Source organism: Xyrauchen texanus, chromosome 29 (assembly GCF_025860055.1).
Source record: "Xyrauchen texanus isolate HMW12.3.18 chromosome 29, RBS_HiC_50CHRs, whole genome shotgun sequence".
NCBI lineage: Eukaryota > Metazoa > Chordata > Actinopteri > Cypriniformes > Catostomidae > Xyrauchen > Xyrauchen texanus.
In genome coordinates this window covers 18,933,463-18,960,243 of record NC_068304.1, presented here as the reverse complement: position 1 = coordinate 18,960,243, position 26,781 = coordinate 18,933,463, and the positions used below count along the sequence as shown (strand labels likewise).

The 26,781-nt window shown below is 38.0% G+C and overlaps 2 protein-coding genes across 6 annotated transcripts in view; both read right to left on the bottom strand.

The window, feature by feature from the left end:
- The window catches only part of LOC127623383 (zinc finger protein 423-like), a 195,218-nt gene extending 189,499 nt beyond the window's left edge, over positions 1-5,719 (bottom strand). For 2 of the 3 annotated variants that reach the window (XM_052097824.1, XM_052097827.1), the window contains exon 1: positions 4,509-5,719. In XM_052097824.1, the coding sequence (XP_051953784.1) occupies positions 4,509-4,548 (40 nt within the window). In that variant the 5' untranslated portion in view covers positions 4,549-5,719. Of the gene's footprint in view, positions 1-4,305; positions 4,353-4,508 lie in introns of those variants that run through there. The other variant, XM_052097826.1, reaches the window with a different exon arrangement.
- Positions 5,720-14,721: 9,002 nt separating this feature from the next.
- LOC127623386 (nuclear receptor coactivator 5-like) lies at positions 14,722-26,781 on the bottom strand. 3 transcript variants are annotated; one of them, XM_052097832.1, is made up of 10 exons: positions 26,597-26,781; positions 26,262-26,327; positions 25,968-26,051; positions 25,573-25,646; positions 25,138-25,270; positions 21,276-21,475; positions 19,686-19,961; positions 18,343-18,516; positions 16,427-16,834; positions 14,722-16,336 (listed from the first exon to the last, which is right to left on the bottom strand). In XM_052097832.1, the coding sequence occupies exons 2-10, from the start codon at positions 26,318-26,320 to the stop codon at positions 16,299-16,301; spliced, it is 1,446 nt and encodes a 481-aa protein (XP_051953792.1). In that variant the 5' UTR covers positions 26,321-26,327; positions 26,597-26,781; the 3' UTR covers positions 14,722-16,298. The 3 variants fall into 3 exon arrangements, with proteins under 3 accessions (XP_051953792.1, XP_051953793.1, XP_051953795.1); XM_052097833.1 differs by having other exon boundaries at positions 26,665-26,780; XM_052097835.1 differs by lacking the exons at positions 25,138-25,270; positions 25,573-25,646; positions 25,968-26,051; positions 26,262-26,327; positions 26,597-26,781 and adding an exon at positions 24,946-25,085.

Sequence of the window (26,781 nt, the reverse complement as noted above, 5' to 3'; positions counted from 1 at the left end):
CAGAGAGAGGACAATGGACACAGATAATTGTTTTAAAAAACATTTAAAAACAAGTTTGTCTTTTAACATCACAATATCAGCTACATCAACAACCAAAGGCAGTCATTATAAAAAGACCCCAGCTGCTGTCAAACTGTGCACAATTACTTTTTTCTGTTCCTGATGAAATACTTTGAGTTGTTTAAATAATTGTTCATGCTGTGAAGTCAATGGAAACCAAAAAAGAAAGAGCGTAAAAATCAATTTTGTGGTTCATCTCCCATTACCTCAAATTCACACCCTCTAACAGTCAACACATAGAGACGCAAGCACCAAAGTGACTAGAACACTTATCTCACTCTCTATCCTCACATAAACCATCTGGAACGGACAATAAAATCCTTATTAGGATTCCACATCTTCAGCTTCACTTTATTTTCACTAAGCAAAAACTGATGCAGGATTAGGAAAGTCTACCAAAAAGCAAAGTCAATACAACAGAAATGTTAACCCAATATTGACTACAAATTATTCTCAACAATCCATCGTTTATAAATGCGTAACAGATGCGACAGGGTGATTAACTGCACACAAATGGAAGCATAACACAAATCAAAACATGAAATGAGAAATACAAATGGGAATGCGTAAGAATGCTGGGGGGTTCTGCAGCCCTATGGTAACTCAATTCAACATTTTACAGCAACCCACTGACCAATGAAACTTCTGTGCCATTGCCAAAAACCTAGATGACAATAAAAAAAAAGCCATTTCATGTTAAAACCAGATGTTGCCAGAAAGGGAGGAAAGCAAAGTGATAAAAAAAGATCAACACAACCACACATTATAGCTTCATTTCCTCTTTCTTAACCTCTGATGTCTAACGCAGTTCTACTACAAACCACAACGTAAGCCCAGTGTTTCAAACAATACTCTTGAAATCACAGAACAGAAAACCTCTGTTCAGTGGTAGATCAGATCGGCGTCAGATTTCTTTAAAGTTGAAGAAATGCGCACCTTGAAGTCTCACACAAGAAAATCAGATCAACGAGATTACTTAAACACACCTGACACATTATAGAAGATCTCATTTGAATTACAAATATTTTCAAAATGGCTTATTTGCTCATATCCAATTGTCCCAGCAACAAACAAAATATAATGCTGTTGTTTTGCAAATCTTAATAAGGAAGTCTCGTTTTCTTCACAGTCCCTCAGTAGTTCAAATGCATGTTTTCAAATTTACATTCAAAACAGTAAGTAATTACCCAATTCCCAATCCAAGCCCTTGCTAAAGGATACACTCGGCAGAAAGGAACAACAAAAGCTAACTGCATTCTTAAAAGACATTTCAACATTGAGTGAAACAGCAGCATACACACACATCCATATTCCAACATACACAGAAAGACACTGGTGGCGATGGGTAGGCAGGAATAATGTCATTAGCTCTTGATTTCTTTTTCAGCAAGCTCCATACAAGCATTACTCAAATGTTTCTCCCTTTAGAAGAATTAAAAGTCCAATTTGATTTGACTGACTGTAAACAATGCTACAAATATGGAAATACGTGCCCTCGCTGTCTCCCTTTCTGTTGTGTGCATTCATCCCCCTCTTAATGTCCTGCAAATGAAGGGGATTTATTAATGTGTAATTAAGTAATAATTATCACTACATAATGTATGAAACACTCATGGGGACGGTGGAGATATGAAACAGGAATGCCACGGCCGAGCACTCGGTGCATAGACAAACATTAAAAAGGGATTAATTGAGAGAAATAATATTTTGATAAGCGCAGCTCTCTCTTCCCCTCTGATGAACACTCGCTGTCTTTTTCCTCTCTAAATAATCTCCCTCTCTCACAGTTTCTAATGTAATGTGATGTGAGAGCATGACTTCCTTCTCTGGAAAAGAATCCCTGGTCTGATGTGATGGGCATGTGTTAGTTCACTGCACATGCTTTCTACAGTCATAAACACCTGCAGATTTGAACATACAAGCAGAAAATAATGACAAACAAGCTTAACCTCCAGATGAGCAAGCTAATACACCAGACACCGTGGCATTAAAAAACACAAATCATTTTGTGCTAACCATACTCTAACATCTTGCCGGTGCTCCTCTAATGCATACCAATGAAAGCTAAAGGTGCTGGGCTGAGATAGGGACAGTGTGAGCCTCCGTTCAATATTTAATTGGCCTCTGATTGACGTGCATCGCTGAGTCAATACAATCACTGTTTACCCCCAAACCCCTTTGCTGCAGCAGGCGAATGAAAAAACTGCAATAGTGCAATCTAACCGTGTAATTCTTGACAACAAAATATTTGCTTTGAAATTGCCTTTTTAGATATTGATATTGAAAAGAAAAAAACATATTTAATGTTTGGAAAAAAACTGTAATATGATTCATATTTAAATATAATTTCCCCATTACTTGTGAATGTGAATATTAAAACCCTGTCAAAATCATCAACTTATTGGTTACTGGCTTGTATATAGACTGCTCTCTTACTCTCTCATAAATAACTCAACAACAATGTTTAGGATCGATCTGTAATCAGCAGGTTTCTGTCAATATTAAATATCTTTATTAAAAATGACTGAAGAATGATTGTTAAAATTATTTATTACCCACTTCTATCCATGCAAACCTATGACCATTCCCCACCGCTTATGAGGAACCTCTGCAGATTGTGGCCATTAATTAAAACAAAAAACGGGTTATTATTTGGGGGAGGGGGTACTAATATGGGCCACATGGCCACCCGAAAGCCCATCTGGTTTCTATTGGGGTGAGGGTGCCAAGTGATATCTCGACCGGCAGCACAATATTTGCTGCACATTACTGATGGGCATGACAAAATAACAGCAGGCCTTTATTGGTCCTAAATTCACCTGCCTGTGTGTCGAGTCTTGTAGGAGGGGTGTGAATGAGATGGGTCTGTGTGTGTGACTGAATCTGTCATGGCAGTCACGACCAGGAATAATCAGTAAAGAGGGGGGAAACACCAAACTTAAAATTTGGTGGTGGTGGGGCTCCAAAATGTGTGTTAAATAAACATTTCAAATTATGCAGTATTAGGCTATAAGAGAAGTAACATACTTATTTAACTAATGTGCATCTATTAAAAAAAGTTGCTCAGAGGTTACGGTTGAGGACAAAAATGTCCACGTCAAAAAACTGCCATAATAATATTATGTAATAATATTATTTCCCACTTTCAATTAGATAATTTTTTTAACCAACATAAGTCCTTATCTTAACTACTGTCATTCATTTTCAGGATTTTAATCTTTTAAATGCCAGTTTGCTTACATAATGCCATTGTTGTTCTTTTATGAAAGAAAAGAACAAAATTGAGTTATTTTCCATATACTAAATACTAAGGGGAATTTATTATTATTTTTGTATTATCAGTCAATGATTAGCAACAGAGGACATAAAAGTCAATGTCAAATCATTGCCATAAAAATTTTATATATTAATATTATTTTCCAATTTCACTGACTTTTTCAGTCCTGATATATACATAATTACCAAATATTCATTAATTTTCAGGATTTTAACCCTTTAAATGCCAGTTTGTTTACATAATGATACTGTTGTTGTTTTTACACACACACACACACATTTCTCAATACACACATATAAACCCACTCTGACATTCATACAAACACACCCACAAAATTTTAACTGCATAATGTATTCAATTGGCCTGCAGTGCTCTATAATACAGCTAACAGAAAATAGGAAAAAAGCATGTTTTTGCTCCATAGGCTAAAAATGAGAAAACTGGCACCACCTGGTGGAAAATATAAAACATTAAATTTTAAAGCCAGGGCTCTGGAATGAAAGCATAGTATCATAGAATTCAGGATTTTATGCTTTAATAGAAATGGAATCAAATATTGCAGTTTTAATTGGTTTCAATGGGGACATTTTTGTCCTGAAGATCCTGAGTGTAACTATTTTTTGTACACAGTGTATTATAGATGCATTATAGGAACTATGGTTGAAATATGATAATTCCCCCAAAAATACACATCTTTGTCTAAATTTATGCTGTTGGCATTAACAAAGCCAAAATGATTGAGAAAATAAAAATGAAAAAGACCAAAATGTCCCGAAGGTCGCACATTGGTTAAATCTATGTGTGACATTATGCAAATTATAATCACTTGGTAACACATAAACATATTGACATTATTTAAATATATATATTTTAACAAATAAATAATACAAATTAACTTTAAAGTAAACTCAAGCACTATTTCAGTTTTACAGGTAAACACAGCAACTTTTCTTACATTGGGAACTTACATTGCCAACCACAGAACTGCTGGAACATCATAATTAAAGAGTTTCTTTTTTATTATCTTCCCATGCATGAAGCCATAACTCTCAAAAGTGTCACTATTCAAAGCAAATGTATTAAATCGACGAATGTCACAATCCCCGCCAGTTTCTGATTGGTCATGTGAGTTGTTCCCTCTTGTCTCCATAAAAAAACCCTGAAAGCTTACCTTTAACGGAGCGCGGTTTGGCCTGCTTGCGTCTAGACATCTCCGTCTTTTTTTTTCTTCTTTTAGTGCGTATTTTGTCCTTTCGGTTAAGTGACGAAAGGTTACACACAAATACTTCTGAGAATTCTTCACGTTGCCTGTTGCAATGCGGCAACTTCAGTCTCGATAGTCCAGAAGCATTCAAAGGAAGAGAGAGTAATGGAGCAATAGAGAGGCGCAGCAGCGCCCGGATATTCCAATGATCGAACTTCTCCAGACGCTCGACTCAACCTGTAGATTTAAGAAATAACTTGCGCGTTTTCGCCAGATCGAAACGCGAACGCTCTTTTGTTCCTCCGTAACGGCAGACGCTGACGGCGGTGCGGGCACACACGCGCAGAGTTTCGAGCCCAAATTACAGCATTGCGATCACACCTGATCAGTGACGAGAGGTGCCAATACTTCCCGATAATGTGGCAAAACCACTTAAACAATGTTTAGGTGTTGGTTTTTAATATATACCTCCAGCGTGCTCCTCTCGAGATTCTGTTTTTGCAGTTGTCGGAACTGTCTTTTTTCGGCGTGATCCCGCGAACGCCGAAACGCCCTCTTTGCGCTGTTATTTCTCGGAAGGTGCCACTCTCAATGCCATTTTTACCTGCGGGGATTTTTTTCCTTCTTGTTTATCCCCCCTATATCCTAAAAGCCGTAAATATTTCTAGTTGCTATCTTCTCTCTCCCTTTTTCTTTGTCCTGACTCTGGTCTTCCCTCCGCCTCCCGATCCGACTGCTGGCGGGGCTGCAGCGCAGATACACATAATAAAGCCAGGCTTGGCTGGAAATGTAGCCGTGTCCCAGCAGGAGGATGTGAGAGTAGGGTCCCGGCGGGGGAGCGCTCTGATCCCGCAGGGAGCTCTGCACAGCCTGGGCTGAGCAGACAGAGAGAGCCAACAGCACCAAACCATGGTCAGCCATGGAAACTACAGCTTAACTTGGAGCACGGATCGGGGCCAAAACACGGAGCTTCGAGGAAACTCTACAGCTGCAAGAAAAAAGACGGACTGGATTCATTTTTGTTGCGGTCCTTGCCCTCTTTACGTCGTGTGCTCGTGCCATCGTTTTGGGTTCACTCCAGCGTTTAACTGTCCAGTGGATATTATGCCATTATGAGTGTTTTGGGGTATTCGCCTTTTAACCTTTACGTTGATCTTTTTGTTACGTCTTCTATTAGTTACATTATTTGAAGTTTTTCAGCTAATAAATGATGTAAAGATGTGTTTTACATGATTTTTTTTTTATTTTTTTTATATAGCCTATGACGAGAAGTGCAGTTTTTTATCAACTTAAAAAAAAAAAACATGTGTAGAGCCTACATGTTTATTGGCTGGGTTAGGACTTTTCAGTGTCCACACCGTCTGCCCAGTTATAGAAACAGAATAATTTAGGCAAAAATCGACCTAAGAAATCACGTGCGTTTTGACGGAGCTGCTCGGCTGTTGTCATGGATAACATGGTGGGGCTTGCTTCAGCGGGATGTCCCGCAGATTGAGCCTGTCACCCCGTCGAGCCACTGAGCGGCCTTAAAAATGTAACCCCCCCCCTGCGGAGGACCAGGGCCCCTCTTGTGTCGTCTGAACTCCCCCTGAAACGAGCCCTTAAAAGCGCTTCTGACGTCCAGAGAGAGAGAGAGAGAGAGAGAGAGAGAGAGAGAGAGGCCGCTGGCACGAAGGGGCGAAAGCTCACGGCAGCGGTCCACTTTTTCTTGGATAAATTCAGAGGAAAATACCCCACATAACAAGCTCCTTCAGGGTCAAGGACAGCCGAGACTTGAATGTCTTGAAAGAGTGGCATTGTGAGATCACATGCAAGCGATTACACCCACTGTCATCTCTTCACGGATTTGCATTTTTCTTTTGCAACAACGAACAGTTTAGAATAAAACTTACAAGACATGTGGATGGAATTAATTAAGACGCTGGAGAAAAAGAGGTGTGAACTGCAAATGTGGTGGTCCTGATTGGAATAGACACTGTTGCTATTTTAGGAAGATTTTAATGAGTGGCAATTTTTTTTTTTAGCTTGGATGATTTTATGCCATTGTAAAGATTTTCTAGAAGAAGAAAAAAATCTTAAATGAAACGTGTAATGCATGCTGTTGCATCTCAGATGTGTACAGTTTATTGCCATTATAATTCAACATTTGTTTACTTAATTCAAATGGCCTTGATATTGGCTAGGATAGTTCTCATCACAGCAGGGATGGTTGTCAGTTGGCGCCCTTGCATTTATTCATGCACCAATTATTTAAAATTTAGCAATAGCTCAGTATCGTTTTGTCCTTTGTCCCTTCCTTCCCTCTCCCTCTGTACATAGGTATGCTATTCTTGTGTGACTATCATCCATTGGACTGTACAGTCCCAGAAAGCACTCTTAAACACTCCCCCATTGTACTGTCACAAGCCTGGAGAGTTCATGTTATATTTATGTTGCTTACAGCGTATTCTCTCTGTTCTGTTCAGCTGAACTCACGCCAACTCCGCCAGGTCCCCCCTCCACAGACAATGTTACATCTCATTGGCTTTGCCCTAGATAGGCTATTTTTGTTTGAAATAATTAGACATAACTGATTTAAATACTGCAAAGCCAACACTCTTTGTCCCGTTGGCAAAGTGTATGAGCATCATGCTTAAAAGGGTATGGGACACAGGAAGCAAACACTTCTTGTTGCATTTTTGTCAAACAGGCGAGATTTACAAGACATCCATTTAAAAGTAATGGATCTGAAGCAGATCCCAAAAATGAACTATTTTGTTACTTTCGGGACACTGTTATGTGTCGTTTTAAGAGATAAAGTGACGTTTCCTGCCCTGATAGAGTCCACTGCAAAAAAAAGATTTGTTGAGCAAACTTTAGAGTTTAGAGTCACTTCTCAAGAACTGTCTTAATAATTGTCCTTAGTAACATTGCTTTGTTTTGTCAGTGTGAATTTGTTTGTTCACTAAATCCCCCCCAAAAATGTGCGTGACCTACTCATTTCTTGTTTAAGCAACTATCAATTTGCAATTCAATCATTTTAATTTAGTCAGATCGATAGATAGATAGACAGATAGACAGATAGACAGATAGATAGATAGATAGATAGATAGATAGATAGAAATAAAAGAGTGACAGACAGACAGACAGACAGACAGACAGATAGATAGATAGAAAAGATGACAGACAGGCAGACAGATAGATAGATAGATAGAAAAGAGTGACAGACAGACAGACAGACAGACAGACATATAGATAGAAGAGTGACAGACAGACAGATAGATAGAAGAGTGACAGAAAGACAGACAGACAGATAGATAGATAGAAGAGTGACAGACAGACAGATAGATAGATAGAAGAGTGACAGAAAGACAGACAGACAGACAGACAGACAGACAGATAGATAGATAGATAGATAGATAGATAGATAGATAGATAGATAGATAGATAGATAGATAGATAGATAGATAGATAGATAGAGTAGATAGATAGATAGATAGATAGATAGATAGATAGATAGATAGATAGATAGATAGATAGACAGAAGAGTGACAGAAAGACAGATAGATAGATAAGAGAGACAGACAGACAGACAGATAGATAGATAGATAGACAGAGTGACAGAAAGACAGATAAGAGTGACAGACAGACAGACAGACAGATAGATAGATAGATAGATAGACAGAGTGACAGAAAGACAGATAGATAGATAAGAGTGACAGACAGACAGACAGACAGACAGATAGATAGATAGAAAATAGTGACAGATAGATAGATAGATTGATTGCATTCAACGTGTATAGCAGCATAATCTAAGATTGCTCAAATATGCCATCACACAGCATTAATTCTCCTTGCTCCATTGTGGAGTTCCATATAAAGACGGCATTGAGCTTAAAACAGCATGTTTGTTTGTTACAGTGACCCAGACAGCCACTGTACGGTGGTGCTGATTCTGAGTGCACATGGCCACACAAGAGAGAGTTGGAGAGCGGGAACGCAGATTGAGGTTGACCGCTCGGCTGCACTTTAATGTTCCCACTACTTCATCAGTCCTGATTAGCCACCATAAAAATCTTGATTGAACATTACATTTTTGCTGCTGATTGTTTTCAAACCCTCTCAGGTGTTGGCGTGTTTAATGCCAGGATGCGCATCTGTCCTCACATCCCATTAGTTCGCTGCAGTGAGATGTCTGACTCTAAAAGGGGACCCTCTTCAGAACAAAAGCAATGCAGAACAAATTTCAGGCTTTTAGACTTAGCATGTCTTGTGCCAAATCCTCAATAACAAGCCCCCCACCGACCCTCTTTTCCCTGGCTCCTGCCCCAGACTTACACAAAGAAACACCAGCTTTGTGGACTTAGGGCATTAAAGCATAAAAAACAGCGGACAGAGAACAGGTTCAGAACACATGGCATAATGTGTAAAGATTGTCAGACTGCATGGTAAAGGTTTAGGTTTAACGTTTTCATGGCTGTAGTTGTAAAAGGGGAGAGAGAAAGAGAGAGATGAGCAATGGAGGAAAGGAGGCTGAGCTTCAGCAAAAACACTTTTCTGATGAGCTGCAACAATGCACTCACTCCCACGACATCAGATCTCTGCTGGGAGTCTCCTCCTAATTTCTTCCATCCATAATAAAAAGAGCTACATTAACAGTGCCATTAGAGCCAGCAATTTGTTTTATTCTCCACAGAAAGAGAAATGCTATCTGTGGCGGACAAACTTAACCCAATTAAAGCTCATTGTGTATGAGGGCCTTGCTGGGTCTTCAGCTGATGCCTAAGAACGAGGGCAGAGGCAGCCAACTTTGGGAGGAAAAGAGGAGGGAGAGGGGAAAACGAGAAAGACTGGAACACGTCTGGAGAATTAGGGAAAGTAGGAGGGAGACAAATGTGCTTTCAGGTAAAAGAGCGGAAGAGAAATTATGTTTTCTTGCTTTTTTCTCCCACATCACAATCCTCCCAAGATGGTTTCATTGAGGAATTATCCACAAAAGAGACAAACAAAAATGTGCAGAGTGTTTATCAGAATTACTCTTGAATAAATAACAAAGTCATTGGCATCAATGTATAATATTCAGATTCGAACTTGACAAAGAAATACAAAGCCACACATTCTGAGACACTCTCTCTCATACCCTCACATTTTTGCTGTTAATTGTTGTGATAACACCTCTCGATTACAGGGGTTTAATTATCAACATGTTGGGCTGTTAAACCGAGTACCTGGCACAGATCCTGGTAAACGGCTCAAGGTTCCTAATGAAGATCTCACTCACAGCAGCATACAGGAGCACAGTGTGGTGCTGTCTTAACAAAGAAGCACATTGTGTTTAGAGCCGACCTGGGTTTCTGTGAATTCTAACACAATAATGCCAAGAATATTCATAGTGATACATTTTGATTGATATCCAGTTGTGCAGCAATGGCAAGTGTGTCTCTACAGGATTAAAGTGATTATGTGCTATCATGGAATTGTAAAAGTAACTGAATTGCACGTTGTGGGACAGAAATGCATGGTGAAAGTAGGTTTCACTCTGTTTGCCTGGTAATCCGTCCATCTTCTAATGCATTTATCAGCTTTAGAAGAGCTTGTTTTTGCTCGCTTCCATAAAAAGGGCCAATCAACACCTCCCAGCTGGTGAAATGAAGCAGAACCAGTCTTCCATTACTTTGAGACTTGTTGGATACTTCACAGCTGCGGTCGAGTGTCTGTGATCAGAGCTTGGAGAGACAAACAGCTGTAAAACATGCCCCACTAAAGACATACACCCACACACTCAGTGTGTGCCATCAGCATATGACTATGCAGATTTATCCCCAACATTTGCCATCTCATGTTCTGCCTACAAAACCAAGCATTTATATATTTGAAGGAGTCTTCCATGAAACATTCCTGAAACCATGCCTGTATTTACTGTTCAAAAGGACTAGCTCTGAAGAACTCTTTTAAACTCTTTTATTAAAATATGTTGCATAAAATCAAATCAAAAGGCATGAATTATCTTGATATAAAAATCTTCATTTGAGAAGCATTTATTTATTTGAATTATCTAGTGTCTTATTTCAATATTTGTTTTTTAATATTCGTGAATCTATGTATTTGTCCACACACACAAACATTATGAAATGTGGAGTAAGCATTATTATCTTGCTCGATTCTAGGCATGAGTAGAAACTAACACTTCATAAATAGAATTTCATCTCATTATTAAATTGCGCAAGGAACAGCAGTTTCGCTGAGCCTTTGATTCATATTTTTTTATCAATTTATTTTACATGATAAAATGTTGTTTACTGTTATTGAGGAAATACATTTACGCTAGCTATGTTTTCCAGAGAACGAACCCCATGTTACGCTTCTGTATTAAACTTTTATCAAATTGCAACAAATGTTGCATTTGGTGTGTCTATTGGAACATTCAGATACAATGTAATGAAATTACGAAGTTTGATGAGCATAAGCGCAATACATTGAACATTTAACAGCTACGTTAAATGTAAGTTTCATAAGTCTATAGCTCTATCTAGTGGTTAAAATCATTTTACATGCAGATTCGCATCAAGGATTACATGCTTTGTGGATTTTTACTACTCTATTTTGCCCTCTCTGTGGTGATTAAGCAGTTCTCGCAAAAACACATAATACTTGAGACATTAAACATTTATATTAGACTGTAAATAGTATTATGATTGGCTTTCCCCTCTGCTGAGTGCTGATTCACAGTATTTAAAAGTTTCAATGAAAGAAATTATCAAGAAACTCTAATCGAGACTTGTTGAAAAGACCTTATTCAGAGTAGCGCCATATTTGTTTTTTGACGGGGGAAAATTTTCTGTTGATCGTTACAAATATTTATTACATTTATTAAAAATAACTTCCCCTCCCACCAAAAAAAAAAAATAATAATAAAAATATATATATATATATATATATATATATATATATATATATATATATATATATATATATATATATATATACATATACATACATACATACATACATACACACACACACACACACACACACACACACAGTATCTCACAAAAGTGAGTACACCCCTCACATTTTTGTAAATATTTGATTATATCTTTTCATGTGACAACACTGAAGAAATGACACTTTGCTGCAATGTAAAGTAGTGAGTGTACAGCTTGTATAACAGTGTAAATTTACTGTCCCCTCGATTGGTTAGCGGGACATTTCCAGAGTCTAATACTGATGCACAAGCAACCCTGGAGTAAACATAATTTGCGCTGTAAATGTATTTCCATGCTCTACATATATATATATATATACACACTCACCTAAAGGATTATTAGGAACACCTGTTCAATTTCTCATTAATGCAATTATCTAATCAACCAATCACATGGCAGTTGCTTCAATGCATTTAGGGGTGTGGTCCTGGTCAAGACAATCTCCTGAACTCCAAACTGAATGTCAGAATGGGAAAGAAAGGTGATTTAAGCAATTTTGAGCGTGGCATGGTTGTTGGTGCCAGACGGGCCGGTCTGAGTATTTCACAATCTGCTCAGTTACTGGGATTTTCACACACAACCATTTCTAGGGTTTACAAAGAATGGTGTGAAAAGGGAAAAACATCCAGTATGTGGCAGTCCTGTGGGCGAAAATGCCTTGTTGATGCTAGGTCAGAGGAGAATGGGCCGACTGATTCAAGCTGATAGAAGAGCAACTTTGCCTGAAATAACCACTGGTTACAACCGAGGTATGCAGCAAAGCATTTGTGAAGCCACAACACTCACAACCTTGAGGCGGATGGGCTACAACAGCAGAAGACCCCACTGGGTACCACTCATCTCCACTACAAATAGGAAAAAGAGGCTACAATTTGCAAGAGCTCACCAAAATTGGACAGTTGAAGACTGGAAAAATGTTGCCTGGTCTGATGAGTCTCGATTTCTGTTGAGACATTCAGATGGTAGAGTCAGAATTTGGCGTAAACAGAATGAGAACATGGATCCATCATGCCTTGTTACCACTGTGCAGGCTGGTGGTGGTGGTGTAATGGTGTGGGGGATGTTTTCTTGGCACACTTTAGGCCCCTTAGTGCCAATTGGGCATCGTTTAAATGCCACGGCCTACCTGAGCATTGTTTCTGACCATGTCCATCCCTCTATGGCCACCATGTACCCATCCTCTGATGGCTACTTCCAGCAGGATAATGCACCATGTCACAAAGCTCGAATCATTTCAAATTGGTTTCTTGAACATGACAATGAGTTCACTGTACTAAAATGGCCCCCACAGTCACCAGATCTCAACCCAATAGAGCATCTTTGGGATGTGGTGGAATGGGAGCTTCGTGCCCTGGATGTGCATCCCACAAATCTCCATCAACTGCAAGATGCTATCCTATCAATATGGGCCAACATTTCTAAAGAATGCTTTCAGCACATTGTTGAACTAATGCCACGTAGAATTAAGGCAGTTCTGAAGGCGAAAGGGGGTCAAACACAGTATTAGTATGGTGTTCCTAATAATCCTTTAGGTGAGTGTATATTGGATTCCTAATATCCTGGATTACCTAATAATTAAGAAAAGCAGCCAATAAGTGCCCAACATACATGGGAACTCCTTCAATACTGTTTAAAAAGCATCTCAGGGTGATACCTCAAGAAGCTGGTTGAGAAAATGTCTAGATTTCTGCTAAATCTTGGCAAAGACACACACAAACACACGCGCAGCCAAAAGTTTGGAATAATGGACATATTTTGCTGTTTCATAAGGAAATTGGTACTTAAATTCACCAAAGTGGCATTCAACGGATCACAAAGTATAGTCAGGACATTAATAAGATGAAAAATTACTTTTACTATTATAACATTTCCAAACTTTTTAAACTACTTCAAAGTGTTTTCATCAAAAAAATCCTCCACATGCAGTAATGACAGCTTTGCAGATCCTTGACATTCTGTCAATTTGTCCAGATACTCAGGTGACATTTCACCCAACACTTCCTGTAGCACTTGCCATAGATGTGGCTGTCTTGTCGGGCACTTCTCACACACCTTACAGTCTAGCTGATCCCAAAAAAGCTCAAAGGAGTTAAGATCCATAACACTCTTTTCCAATTATCTGTTGTCCAAAGTCTGTTTCTTCGCCCACTCTAACATTTTTTTAAAGTGGCTTTTTCTTTGCAGTTCTTCCCATAAGGCCTGCACACCTGAGTCTTCTCTTTACTGTTGTACATGAAACTGGTGTTGAGCGGGTAGAATTCAATGAAGCTGTCAGCTGAGGAAATGTGAGGCATCTATTTCTCAAACTAGAGACTCTGATGTACTTATCCTCTTGTTTAGTTGTACATCTGGCCTTCCACATCTCTTTCTGTCCTTGTTAGAACCAGCTTTGTCTTTGAAGACTTTAGTGTACACCTTTGTGTGAAATCTTCAGTTTTTTGGCAATTTCAAGCATTATATAGCCTTCATTTCTCAAAGCAATGATTGACTGATGAGTTTCTAGAGAAAGCGGTTTCTTTTAATATCAACCTTAAGACATGCCAATGAATCTATTGCATACTGTGGCAACTCAAATACAAACATAAAGACAATTAAAAAACAAATCAAAGCTTCATTTAATACACTAAATAGCTTTCAACTGTGTTTGACATAATGGCAAGTGATTTTCTAGTACTAAATTAGCAATTTAGCATGATTACTCAAGGATAAGGTGTTAGAGTGATGGCTGATGGAAATGGGACCTGTGTAGATTTGATCAAAAATGACTTTTTCTTTTTTTTAATTGTGATGGTGCTGTTTTTTACAGTAATGTGCGGACTATACGTTGTGATCAGTTGAATGGCACTTTGGTGAATTCATGTAACAATTTCCTTCTGAAACAGCAAAATCTGTCCATTATTCCAAACTTTTGGCTGCCAGTGTATATATTTAAATGTAACCTATGCAATTACACTTTGTGAAAATGCTGCATGTTATGGCACCCGTGCTAGCTTTTGATGCACTTTGCGGATGCTGGACAACTGTGCCCTGTAATTACATAATTTACTGCAGTTTGTGGTTCCTTTTTCTCATGATATCAAATAATTTAAATGTATATTTCTTATGAAAACAATTTCACTATACACAGAAAAGCACATTATAGTACACAAATTAATAAAAAAAAAAACACATTACGTAGGCTATATGGTAATTAAGGATAACGTGTTAACGTGAACATTACTACACTCATATTCGTTATACAGTGCTTAACAGTTTATTATGTAAGTATTAGTTTATTAATTAGAGTAATTTTCATAGTAGCCTAATGAAAGGAACATTAACAAGACCTATACATTTAAAAACATATTTAACATAGTTACCAAACCATGCCAGCAATAAACTTACCCTGAAATACATTTTGTAAATTCATGTGGGACTATAGACAATTTTTTTTACATATGCACTGTATATAACCGGGTGATACATAATAAAAAGATACATAATTTCCTAGCCATATGACTACTGACATCATGTACACTACGTATTATTATCAGGACCTTTGCTGGGAAGGAAATGTAGAGACCAAACCTCTTGGAACTTGTGGGGCTTTTCCACTGCATGGTACAACTTGACTCTGGTGGCTTTTTGGGGGTTTTCCACTGTGGACAGTACCTGGTACTTTTTTTTAGTACCACCTCGGTTGAGGTTCCAAGCGAGCAGAGCCAATGCTAAATGTGATGTCAAAACCCTGCAGATCAATGATTGTTCAGAGAGAATCGCCACTACCAGCATCACTGGATTTGTGACACGGGACATCAATCCACCAGTTTCAAAATTAGCAACAGCAATACCAGTATCATTTGTTCATGCGACTTTCTAATTGTAAAAAGAAATGGCTGAGCGCAAAACCACACCGTGGTCAATAAGCGAGGTGCAGACGGTCCACTCGTTAGTAGCAGAGGAGAGAATCCAACGAGAGCTGGATGGAGGGATGCAACTATGACGATCAGCCTATAATCCCACCCAGAAAAATAAAGTGAGCAGAGACGAACCGTAACGTGCAGTGGAAAAATGCCATAGTACCCCTGAACTAAGGTATTGATGGATTTCTGGATAAATTAATGTTCTTGAATAACATTCGATTCCATTCATTTTATTCAGCTTATTGATGGAAATGTATGTATTAACATTTGTAAAATAACAGGTGTAAAAGAAAATGCTAGTAGGGTGAAAACTTTTCTGAAGTCTCTTTAGGGTGAGGATAATCTACTGCCCCTTGTTTGATTGTGTCTGGTGTGGATATTCTGAAAAGAATACTCACCTTCTTAAGCTGTGTGACTTTCTTTTTTTAGTGGAACACAATAAGACATGTTAGGTGGAATGTTAGCCTCAGTCACTATTCACTTTCATTGTATGAACATAAATTGGTACGATGAAAGTGACTGGAGCTAACATTCGGTTTAGCATCTTTTGTGGAGGAAAGAAAGTCATTTAGGCTGAGGTTGAGAACATGAGAAAATTCTCATTTTCGGCTTAACTTCTTTAATTCATTGAAATGTATTCAACCATTGCACTGAGGCCACTTCTGCTAAAACACAATTTGGTAAGATCAATGCATACCACTGAAATGTTTGACATTTATTCTAAAATTCATTTACAGCTGCACAAGGGAGAAAAGACAAAGATAACACCACAAATTTTAAACACCTCATGAGAACCAGATAGTATTGCCAAAAAAAAAAAAAGATTACAAAACTTAAGACAGTTTAAGTCAAAATGTATCCTACATTTGCAATCAGATGTCCTGAGAGAATCAAGGGAGCAAGCGTCGCAGGGGACGTGGACTTGAACCTAGCCAAACAAGAGTTAACAAGAGCATTAAAAATGTCCAGACCAAATTCTTTTCTCTAAATACCATTAGTCATAATGCAAAAAACTGACCTGTTGGGGCTCCCATATGAAGGCTCTTAAGTGAAGGCGGTGGTGCCCTTGGACCACGGGGGCCATTCTGCAGTGGGGTTGTACAGAGCATTGGTCTTTGCACTGAATGAGACCCCGGATGCGGCAACAGCCCTTGAGGGGAGTGGAAACCACGAGGTACATGGTCAAGAAGAGGGCTACGAGTCGGGGCTGAACCGCGTGGAGATGCTGGGCCTAGAAGTGGTTGTGGTTTGTCAAGAGCATGAGGGGCAGATAGCCCTCTAGATGGTTGGGAAACAAATGAAGGTCCATGAGAAACTGCGGGTGCACGTGTGGGCGAAGGACCTTGGGGGGCAGTTGATCTGTGAGAAGATGGCTTAAGAGTGTGCAAGGAAAGCAGAGGTGGTGGTTTTGTCTTGGGATATGAGCCTGGAAACACAGGGAACACTGTATTTTCCAAAGATATTAAGCGGCTTTAAAGTCAGCTTAAACAACTGAATGGATTCAATCATTTTTAATCAACCCTTAAGACGTTCCAAACATGTCTAACCTTTTTTTTCCATGGAACACAAAATGAGATGTTAGGCAGAATGCCAGTCTCAGTTACCATTCACTTTTTGTTGCATCTTTTTTTTTTCCCAATCAATGTAAATTATACACTCACCTAAAGGATTATTAGGAACACCATACTAATACTGTGTTTGACCCCCTTTTGCCTTCAGAACTGCCTTAATTCTATGTGGCATTGATTCAACAAGGTGCTGGAAGCATTCTTTAGAAATGTTGGCCCATATTGATAGGATAGGATCTTGCAGTTGATGGAGATTTGTGGGATGCACATCCAGGGCACGAAGCTCCCGTTCCACCACATCCCAAAGATGCTCTATTGGGTTGAGATCTGGTGACTGTGGGGGCCATTTTAGTACAGTGAACTCATTGTCATGTTCAAGAAACCAATTTGAAATGATTCGAGCTTTGTGACATGGTGCATTATCCTGCTGGAAGTAGCCATCAGAGGATGGGTACATGGTGGCCATAAAGGGATGGACATGGTCAGAAACAATGCTCAGGTAGGCCGTGGCATTTAAACGATGCCCAATTGGCACTAAGGGGCCTAAAGTGTGCCAAGAAAACATCCCCACACCATTACACCACCACCACCAGCCTGCACAGTGGTAACAAGGCATGATGGCTCCATGTTCTCATTCTGTTTACGCCAAATTCTGACTCTACCATCTGAATGTCTCAACAGAAATCGAGACTCATCAGACCAGGCTACATTTTTCCAGTCTTCAACTGTCCAATTTTGGTGAGCTCTTTAAATTGTAGCCTCTTTTTCCTATTTGTAGTGGAGATGAGTGGTACCCGGTGGGGTCTTCTGCTGTTGTAGCCCATCCGCCTCAAGGTTGTGCGTGTTGTGGCTTCACAAATGCTTTGCTGCATACCTCGGTTGTAACGAGTGGTTATGTCAGGCAAAGTTGCTCTTCTATCAGCTTGAATCAGTCAGCCCATTCTCCTCTGACCTCTAGCATCAACAAGGCATTTTCGCCCACAGGACTGCCGCATACTGGATGTTTTTCCCTTTTTACACCATTCTTTGTAAACCCCAGTAACTGAGCAGATTGTGAAATACTCAGACCGGCCCGTCTGGCACCAACAACCATGCCACACTCAAAATTGCTTAAATCACCTTTCTTTCCCATTCTGACATTCAGTTTGGAGTTCAGGAGATTGTCTTGTCCAGGACCACACCCCTAAATGCATTGAAGCAACTGCCATGTGATTGGTTAATTAGATAATTGCATTAATGAGAAATTGAACAGGTGTTCCTAATAATCCTTTAGGTGAGTGTATTGTGTGTTCCAGGGAATCTTTCATTTCTACAGTTTAGATTTTGCATTTATTGATTTTTGTTATTCTGTGCCCCACAAACAAACCTTGTGATCCCATGTGATGGCCAGGAGGTACATCTCCTGAGGCTGAGGTTGGTTTTGTCCGCTCTCTTGGTGGTGGTCCAAAGCCAGCAGGTAGCAGTGGTGGGGGCTTTCCTAAACCTGGAGGAAGACTGTTTATCACAGGGGTCACCTCACTGTCCACTTCAGTGGAAGTTGCTGAGGAAGAAAAGAACAATGTTGTGAATAAAGAATGAAAAGGGGAGAGTGGCACTAGTTGTTACACTTTTTACATAATATCTCAGAGTAGATTCATTTCTGAAAGACAATTTCAGCATAGACAAAAACCCTTTTAATAAAAATGTACCTGCATCATATAGTTGACACTTGCTTTAATGCAACCTGGTATGGTTTTATTGTGTATTCATCCAAGAGCTATTATAAAAATTGTATACAAATTGTTGCTGGAATTTTAGTTTGGAGGACCAAATTAACAAAATTATTTTAACTTAAAACAGATTAAATTAGATGTTCTGAACCAACAAACAAAATCCCTGCAATTGAAAACAACCATTTGTGTATTTGGATCTTTACCTCAAAACCTCATCAAATCCCCCTATGTGTCAACTAGCCACGGCATCCCTATTCTAAAGAGTTTTATCTCGTGATAGACGGGCAATTTATCAGCAGTGCATTGCATTTTGAAATGATCGGCATCGGCCAATAATTGTAAGTAGGAATAGCTGCAGGCAAGAGACCTCCAAATGGGGGCAAATTCTCCAAAAGAGGGTGGGGTTATTCCAAAAGGGGGTTGCGCCAAATTCCACGCATAGTTAGGGAAAGAGTTTCTTTATCTTTGCTGGCAGTTAGTTGCCTCCGCATCTGAGACCGTCAATCCACGCATCTTATCACATGGCTCATTGAGCGCGTTACCACGGACACATAGCGCGTGTGGAGACTTCACGCTATTCTCTGCTGCATCCACGTACAACTCACCACACACCCCACCGAGAGTGAAACACATTATAGTGATGATGAGGAGATTACTCCATGTGACTACCTTCCCTAGCAACCAGGCCAATTTGGTTGCTTAGGAGACCTGTCTGGAGTCACTCAGCACACCCTGTATTCGAACTTGCGACTCTAGGGATGGTAGCAGCACATATCATATTTGCACCTATTTTAAGTACATTTAAAAATATTTTTGAATAAACTTTCAATATAGCACACAATGTATCCTTAACTTAAACAATATTTTGTTTATCATATAGAACGAGAAGCATTATAAATAAGCATTACCACTAAAATAAAGAATGTAGAGTTTTCATGGAGACAACACAATAAGAAACTAACTAAACTAAAACTGGAGTACAGGTTTGAATCTTGACCTTGCAGATGGTCCTGCCGGTTTTGAAGGTACTCTGCCAGTGTGCTGAACTCCTCTGGGTACAGGTGCAAACCTTCGGCCAGGAGAAAGAGCAGGTGGCGTGTGGCAGAGGGAACAGTGTGGCGCTCCAGCTTGGTGCGCACCAGGTAGTCCTCTGTGAGCTCAGCCGCCCGTGCCGCTGCCTCCGTTGGGTCAGTCTCCCGGGGTGAGCCACTCACGCGCCCAAACTCCGCCATCACAAACTCCATAGCCTGTTCTTTGGGCATGTTTCGATGAACTGCAGAGAAGCAACAGAAGGGTCAGCCAGCGGATGGAGGGGGGTTACATATGGTGCTCAGTGTGAGCTGCTGCAGTCTAAGCAGTGTGCACCAGAGTTCTACCTCATCAGCAACACACTGCTCCATCAACCACTGCTTAACCAATTACAGCATTAGAATTAACAATGTTGTTAAGAGGATGCATTCAATAGATTATACCCCTCTGTAGACAAATTCAAAGTTGGATGAAGGGACAAGTTTTGGAGAGCTTATGTAGGATTGATTTTAAAATGTTTTAAGACAAACTATTTGACTGTGTGTAACATGAGGAAGGCAACGTGCATGAGATACATTTTTTGTATTTTTGCTCATCGATATCGTAGCAGTTCCATTTTTTTTTTTTTTTTATCCAAACATGCGTGGACATTCTTGGCATATGCAGCTAATTTAGCAAGCAAGTTAACATGTTTGAAAGAATCCCTCCACCGCCACCCCCCGCTAAAGTTAACATATAATTGATAATAGAATTACAGTAATAGAACTTATCAACATGGTGAAAAGGGTATAAAAACTTTTGAAATGCTGCTTTAATATTACCAGTGTGTGTTTTAAAGCGGTGGGCATTACATATAATATAGGATTTAAAAATAGAAATTAGAACAGGTCTGTTGCTTCAAGGTGTTTCTTTTTTTGTGTGTTGGGGATCATTGATCATTGAACATTGGGGACATTGAACAAGCACTTCTAATATTAACCTCAATCAGCAGTCTTTTTGTAGTATCTCACACTTCACTTGTAAAATACTGCAACATTCCATTTGAATCTTGTCGATTGGTATGTACAAACAAATGATACTCCTGTCTAAAAATGTCATAGGTTTTTACGTGTAATAACGTGTATTGGAATTCTTTGAATAACTCATGAATATTATGCATGCTTCTGAAAATGCTAATTAAGACTAAAACAGGCAGACAAACTTATTGCAAGCTACAAAAAAATTATTTTGGGGGTATAAATGAGGTAAAAATAGGGTCGAACTTTTATGTATACGAGAAATAATATTTTATAAATATTGTAATATGAGATCTACCCATAAGAATAAAAACAAGAACTCGAGACAAAAGAAATGTATGAGGTGAATGTTTTTGAAGGCATAGTGATAAGAGTTTACTATGCTAAGAGTTAATATTTTGCTTTTCACAATGTTCTTTCCCTAATAAAGTGTAAAAATGCCAACCACTAGGGTGATTTTAATCTAACTAAGATTATTTAACTTCAAAATAAAGTAGATTTAAACAGTTTTTTTTGGGAGATAAACTCTGGTCTGGACTTACTTTTGAGGAACTCTGAAAATATGATTACTGTGCATGAGGAGAGTGTTACATTAGTCTGCTCGACGAGAATACATAAGGGGGAACCGTCGGAGCGGACATCTTGTAGGGCCCGGGTCAGGCCTGATTCCGCCTGCAGGTAAAGCATTTCCACTGAGAGGCCACGTTCCTGCAAACACTGGCCTATCGATTTGGGGTAATCCCTTTGAAAGAAAAAGAAGAGATCTGGTTATTCAGCACCATACTTGAGGGCTTGTGAGCAAATGTGGGGGATCATGGTGTGGCCTGGTTTATATCAGCAGTAATAAAGGGGTACAGTTACAGTTAGCCACAGTAATGAATAATCCAACAAAAATCTGGTGAGCATTTTAACAATATAAAAAGACTATATGTGGGTTTCTTTAGGTTTTTTGCTGAACAAATGCTTTTGCTTGACATCAAAGTTGTTTATTGCAATAAAAAGAATTGTCATAGGATGCAATAAGCGTAAAATGACGTGTGTAAATATTATGTAATGATAATTACATTTAAATTTACTATAACTTTATAATTTGCAGAATTGCAATTATAATTCCACACATTTTACAGTGATTTAAACAATTTTAAACTAAACTATAAAACCAAAACTAAGTGTGCAAAAACTACAAAAACATAGTAAATAGAGTATTCAATTGAAAACATTGGGGAATACTACATTTCATTTCTATCAGCACATTATAAAAAAAAAATAAAAAAAAAAAAAAGAGCCATCTACCAACAAGATTTATTAATTATAAAGCTTTAGGATTCAAAAATAATAATTTTCAGTCTCAAATTCATTGCATTTGTAAATATCAAAACAAATCAATTTCATTTTAGAATTAGAAAAGTAGTATCAGTGTACATTTTTTTGAATTGTCTTTTTATATTTTGCAATTCATTGTTTTTTAGTAAATACAGATTTTTTTTTAGGCTTTGATTGAGCATTTTGAATATCAATAATTACATTATTTTGTAGGGACTGTGGTAATAAATAAAGGTTTGTCAATGATACAGCTTCCTGGATGCATCTATTCCTTTGGAACAAGTGTGAAAGTTTGTGTGGGAGGGTGAATAACATAAAAATGAAGGTTGACTTAAAGACACAGTAGTGTCAGTGAATAAAACTGAATTAACCCTATTCCTAAACTACACATTCTTTTACACTTTAGTGAGATTTAACTAATGAGATAGAGCTGAAAATGTATATTATACAATTCTGATAATGCAATGTCTTTTATTTTCTTCACTTTTGAGTGTTGAGTGGTTACATTTTTTATATATATATAAGAAAAGTTAATTAAAAATGTCTATCATTACATTTTGAATGATAGACTATGGAATTAGTAGTAAAGATAATTGTAATTTTGTTTGGTTTATTTTCTTTACACATTTTTCATTTTGGAAAGATCTTGGGCCACAAAATTTTTTGGGGGGTTAAGATATATCTTAATTTGACACCAATTACAAATGAACTAGTTTTTTTATAAACCGACTAACACACCTTTAAAGGATGTTCACTCAAAACTGAAATTTCACTCATCGTTTACTCACCCTCATGCCATCCCAGATGTGTATGACTTTCGTTCTTCTGCAGAACACAAAGATTTTTCGAAGAACATTTCAGCTAAACATAATCCAGTGGATTAATTAATGTCTTCTGAGGCGAAAGAAATATCAATATTTATAAATTTTTTACTAAACATTTACAAGTGTCAATGTCAAACACCTTGGCAAGTTTATGTGAAAACTGACACATGAAATACAAAAAAAAAATACAGAAGTGTTGTTTACAACAGAGGAGCAGAGATATCAAACATAGATGCCTCAATCGGCTTGTTTGGATACATCAACTGTGGCACCATCTTGTGAGCAAAGAGAGCTGTTTGAATCAGTTTGAATGCAATTGAGTGAACTGATGAGATGCCTCTGACCGTGATCTCCTTGATCAGACATCTGCATAAACTGCTTTTCTGTTCAAACAGTATTGCTGTTTGAAGGCTTTATGTGCTTTTTGTAGCTTCAAAAAGTTGGCACCCATACACTTGCATTGTATGGACCTACTGAGCTGAAATATTCTTCCAAAAATATTGTGTTCTGCAGAAGACAGTCAGTCATACACATCTGGGATGGCATGCGGGTGAGTAAATGATGACAGCATTTTCATTTTTGGGTGAACTATCCCTTTAAGGAGAATTTGTTTTCATCCATTTCAAATGTTTTTTTTTTTTATTGTCACCAACGGATGTATCATCTTTAGTGTTGGTATGCTTGACATAAGTGTAAATTAATATAAGTGAATTGGATTTATTGATGTTTATAGAGATGTGGAGTGAATTTTAAGCAATCTCATGCAGTTGTTTCAGTGAAGGTGGGAGCCTGTAGAATTCTAGTCTTTATTTACAAAATGTATTTCAAAATAATTTATAACTGTGGCCCATCTTGGACAGGCAAGTAACAAATTCTGAATTCCATGACATCAATCACAGATTCCATGAAATACATTCCAGGGAATATTTTTAAGCTTTGGAAATATTAATCGGTGTGAAATTGTGAACATTTAGAACGTTGGAGAATTTCTTGTTCTCTTCAAACTCGTCAATGCATATTGAAATCCCTATTTGAATCATTCAATTACAACAGAACTATACTTGCCAGTTAAGATCATGGAAGATATCTGATGCACATCTAAAACTTGACTAAACGTAATCAAACAAACATTTAACAGGGAGCATTCACGCAACTTTTCACAGAAAAACGAAATGTCTAAAAAAGGGGTACCATCGATTGGCCAATATTTGTATTAAATCCGTGACCGGTGATCAGCCGATCGTGCCTACAATCAGGGCCGATTTTTGAGTGCTTTTTCAGCCCATGATGCATGACAGAGTGGCCTTTAGAGGGTGAACTGTTGGCAATTCTAAGCATTCCCGAATGTAATCTTTCAGACATGATGTAATTCAAATGAATATGCCTTTTTTATGTGTAATATTCATACATATGCAATTCTTAAGTTGCCCATTTTCTAGAGTCATTACGGTAGTAATTCTGACTCATTGCACAGTGAGCATGGAAGAGGATAGAGGCTGTTAACAGGTACAAAAACTAATTAAACAACAAATAAACATGCAAATACAAATCTGAGTACACGTGATGTAACCAGTGTCATGACAATCAGATGCTATGTTGAGCGATAGAGACTATTTGAGCCATCATGAATGCCTTAAGCTTTACTCTTCACATGAGCGCTCTGTGTCAATCAAATTAAATGTCATTTTGGTAACTTTATAAAAAGGTTCCATTCGTTAACATTAGTTAATGCATTATATCATGAACAAACAATGAACACTATATTTTTACAGCATTTATTCATCTTTGTTAATGTTAGTTAATAAAATACAATTGTTCATAGTCATTAAATAATGTTAACTAATAAAACTTTTAATTTTAAAAATGTTATTGTATATGTTGTAACTAAAATTAAGTTAATTAGTTCATGTTAACTGCAGTAATGTTGTTAAATAATGTTAACAACTGGAACCTTTTTGTAAGTGTTAACATAATGTTACTGTGTGGGGCATAAATGTATAACTGCACAATATAACTTGCAAAAGTTTGACAAAGGGCACTTTAAGAAAAAAAAATTGGTATTGACCTCAAATTTCCTGATCGGTGCACCACTAGTCTAAAGCAAATATGCATGTTCCAGATTTTTACCATGTAAATGTACTATGATCCAGAAATGTCTGAAGATAAAACCAAATCACACAAACAGAAAACATAAGTTACCTGCTATAAAAATAATAAATGTTGCAGAATTTTACAGCTACTTGTGCTGCATACTCACAAATTCTGGTTGTTCACAGACAGGACGACACAGTCTGTAGGCCGTCTCGCACCATCACCATGTAGCTGTTGATAGAACCACTCGTAAACAGCAGAGCGTTGATCTGATAGATCATAATCTTCAGAAGAAATCGCTGATAAAAAAAACACATTTACATTAAAGTGATACTCTGATAAGTGCTCACATTTGATTTAGGGATGTAGGTAGTTTAAAACATATCTCAGGATATTTTTTAAATGTGACTTTTTCTATGTGTGGCGAGTGGAGACACATCTACATGTTTACTGAGATTTATAAGAATGTTTAAAGGAAATAAGACAGTTTTATAGATTTAAGGAACACAATGTTTTTCTGCCAAAAAGACACAACAGTAGCAGTGAGAAAGGTTGTTTATCGAGAGAGAGAGAGAGAAAAAAAGCCATTAAAGTAGATTACCATTTGACTGATGTGGTGAATGCTCATATTCTTGTGCGCCAGAGTAGTCACTCACTTCTTCCAAGCTTTCAAAACTAAAAATGTTGGGGGGAAAGGAAAATTAAAATTGCAATGAAAGTGAAAGGAAAAGTGAATAGTCTGCCAAAAATCACTCAAATATGCAGAATTTTAATTTATGGGTGAACTATCCCCCTACACGTATTTTTAGATCAATCATTTATCACTTTTAAAGAAGAATCTGTACCAAGTTTTTAAAAAAGTGATCTAATCTAAGCCACATCTTTTGAAAAAACAAATGCCCCATGTAAGAGATTTAAAGCCAGAGAAGATCTCAGCACTTTAAGACCTTGTAGACTAGCCATTTTTTATTTATTTATTTATTCTGTCTCAGGTACCTCTCAAATCCCTGGTGATCCTCTTTCCTCTCCTCTTTCATAGGATATGGGGGTCTTCTGAAAGACCTGAGAGGTTTTGGCCCACTGCAAGGAGTAACAAAAATCAACACAAATGTAATAAACCTCAGCTGGATCGCATATGGTCAAAATGAAACAGGTTACGAGATGTGTCTCAAAATCTAGCGAGCTGCCAATGTATAATGTCCAAAGCACGTCTATGATGCCCAAACAAAACTGTCTAGGTTGAGACACAACCACGATGTCTGAATAAATACATTTATAGGTAATATTTACCCTCCTGCACTTTTTGGCGGTGGTCGTCGGACCCCAGCCTTCTTTACCCACGACGACATTTGATTTCTTCAAAATAAACAGAAGGTTATGCAAAATAATAATAAACATACCAAAGTCATATTAAAATCAACATTACCGTGCACAACACAACAGCCAGTTGAGTTTGGTGGCCAACCAAAATCCCGTATAACTAAAGGCGATTTGCCTTTAATTTTTAAAGCAACCCGATATATATTTAGAGGCCAGGGTTAAAAATATATTAAGTATGCAATACTTGTTAAGCTATTGTTATGAGGAAAGAAATAAAAATGGGAGCTTTGTGGACCCCATCTTACCTACGAAGATCTTCAGTTATTTACTGATGCTTTAATAATAGATTAAATTTTTAGATATAATGACTTACTATTATATCATCATTATTTTGTAATTTCATGCATGGTAAAGTTGAGGGTAATATTGGTAAATACACGTTCTCGCTCACGATTTCTGTTTGAGAACCTGCTACAATCCCGTTCTAAGG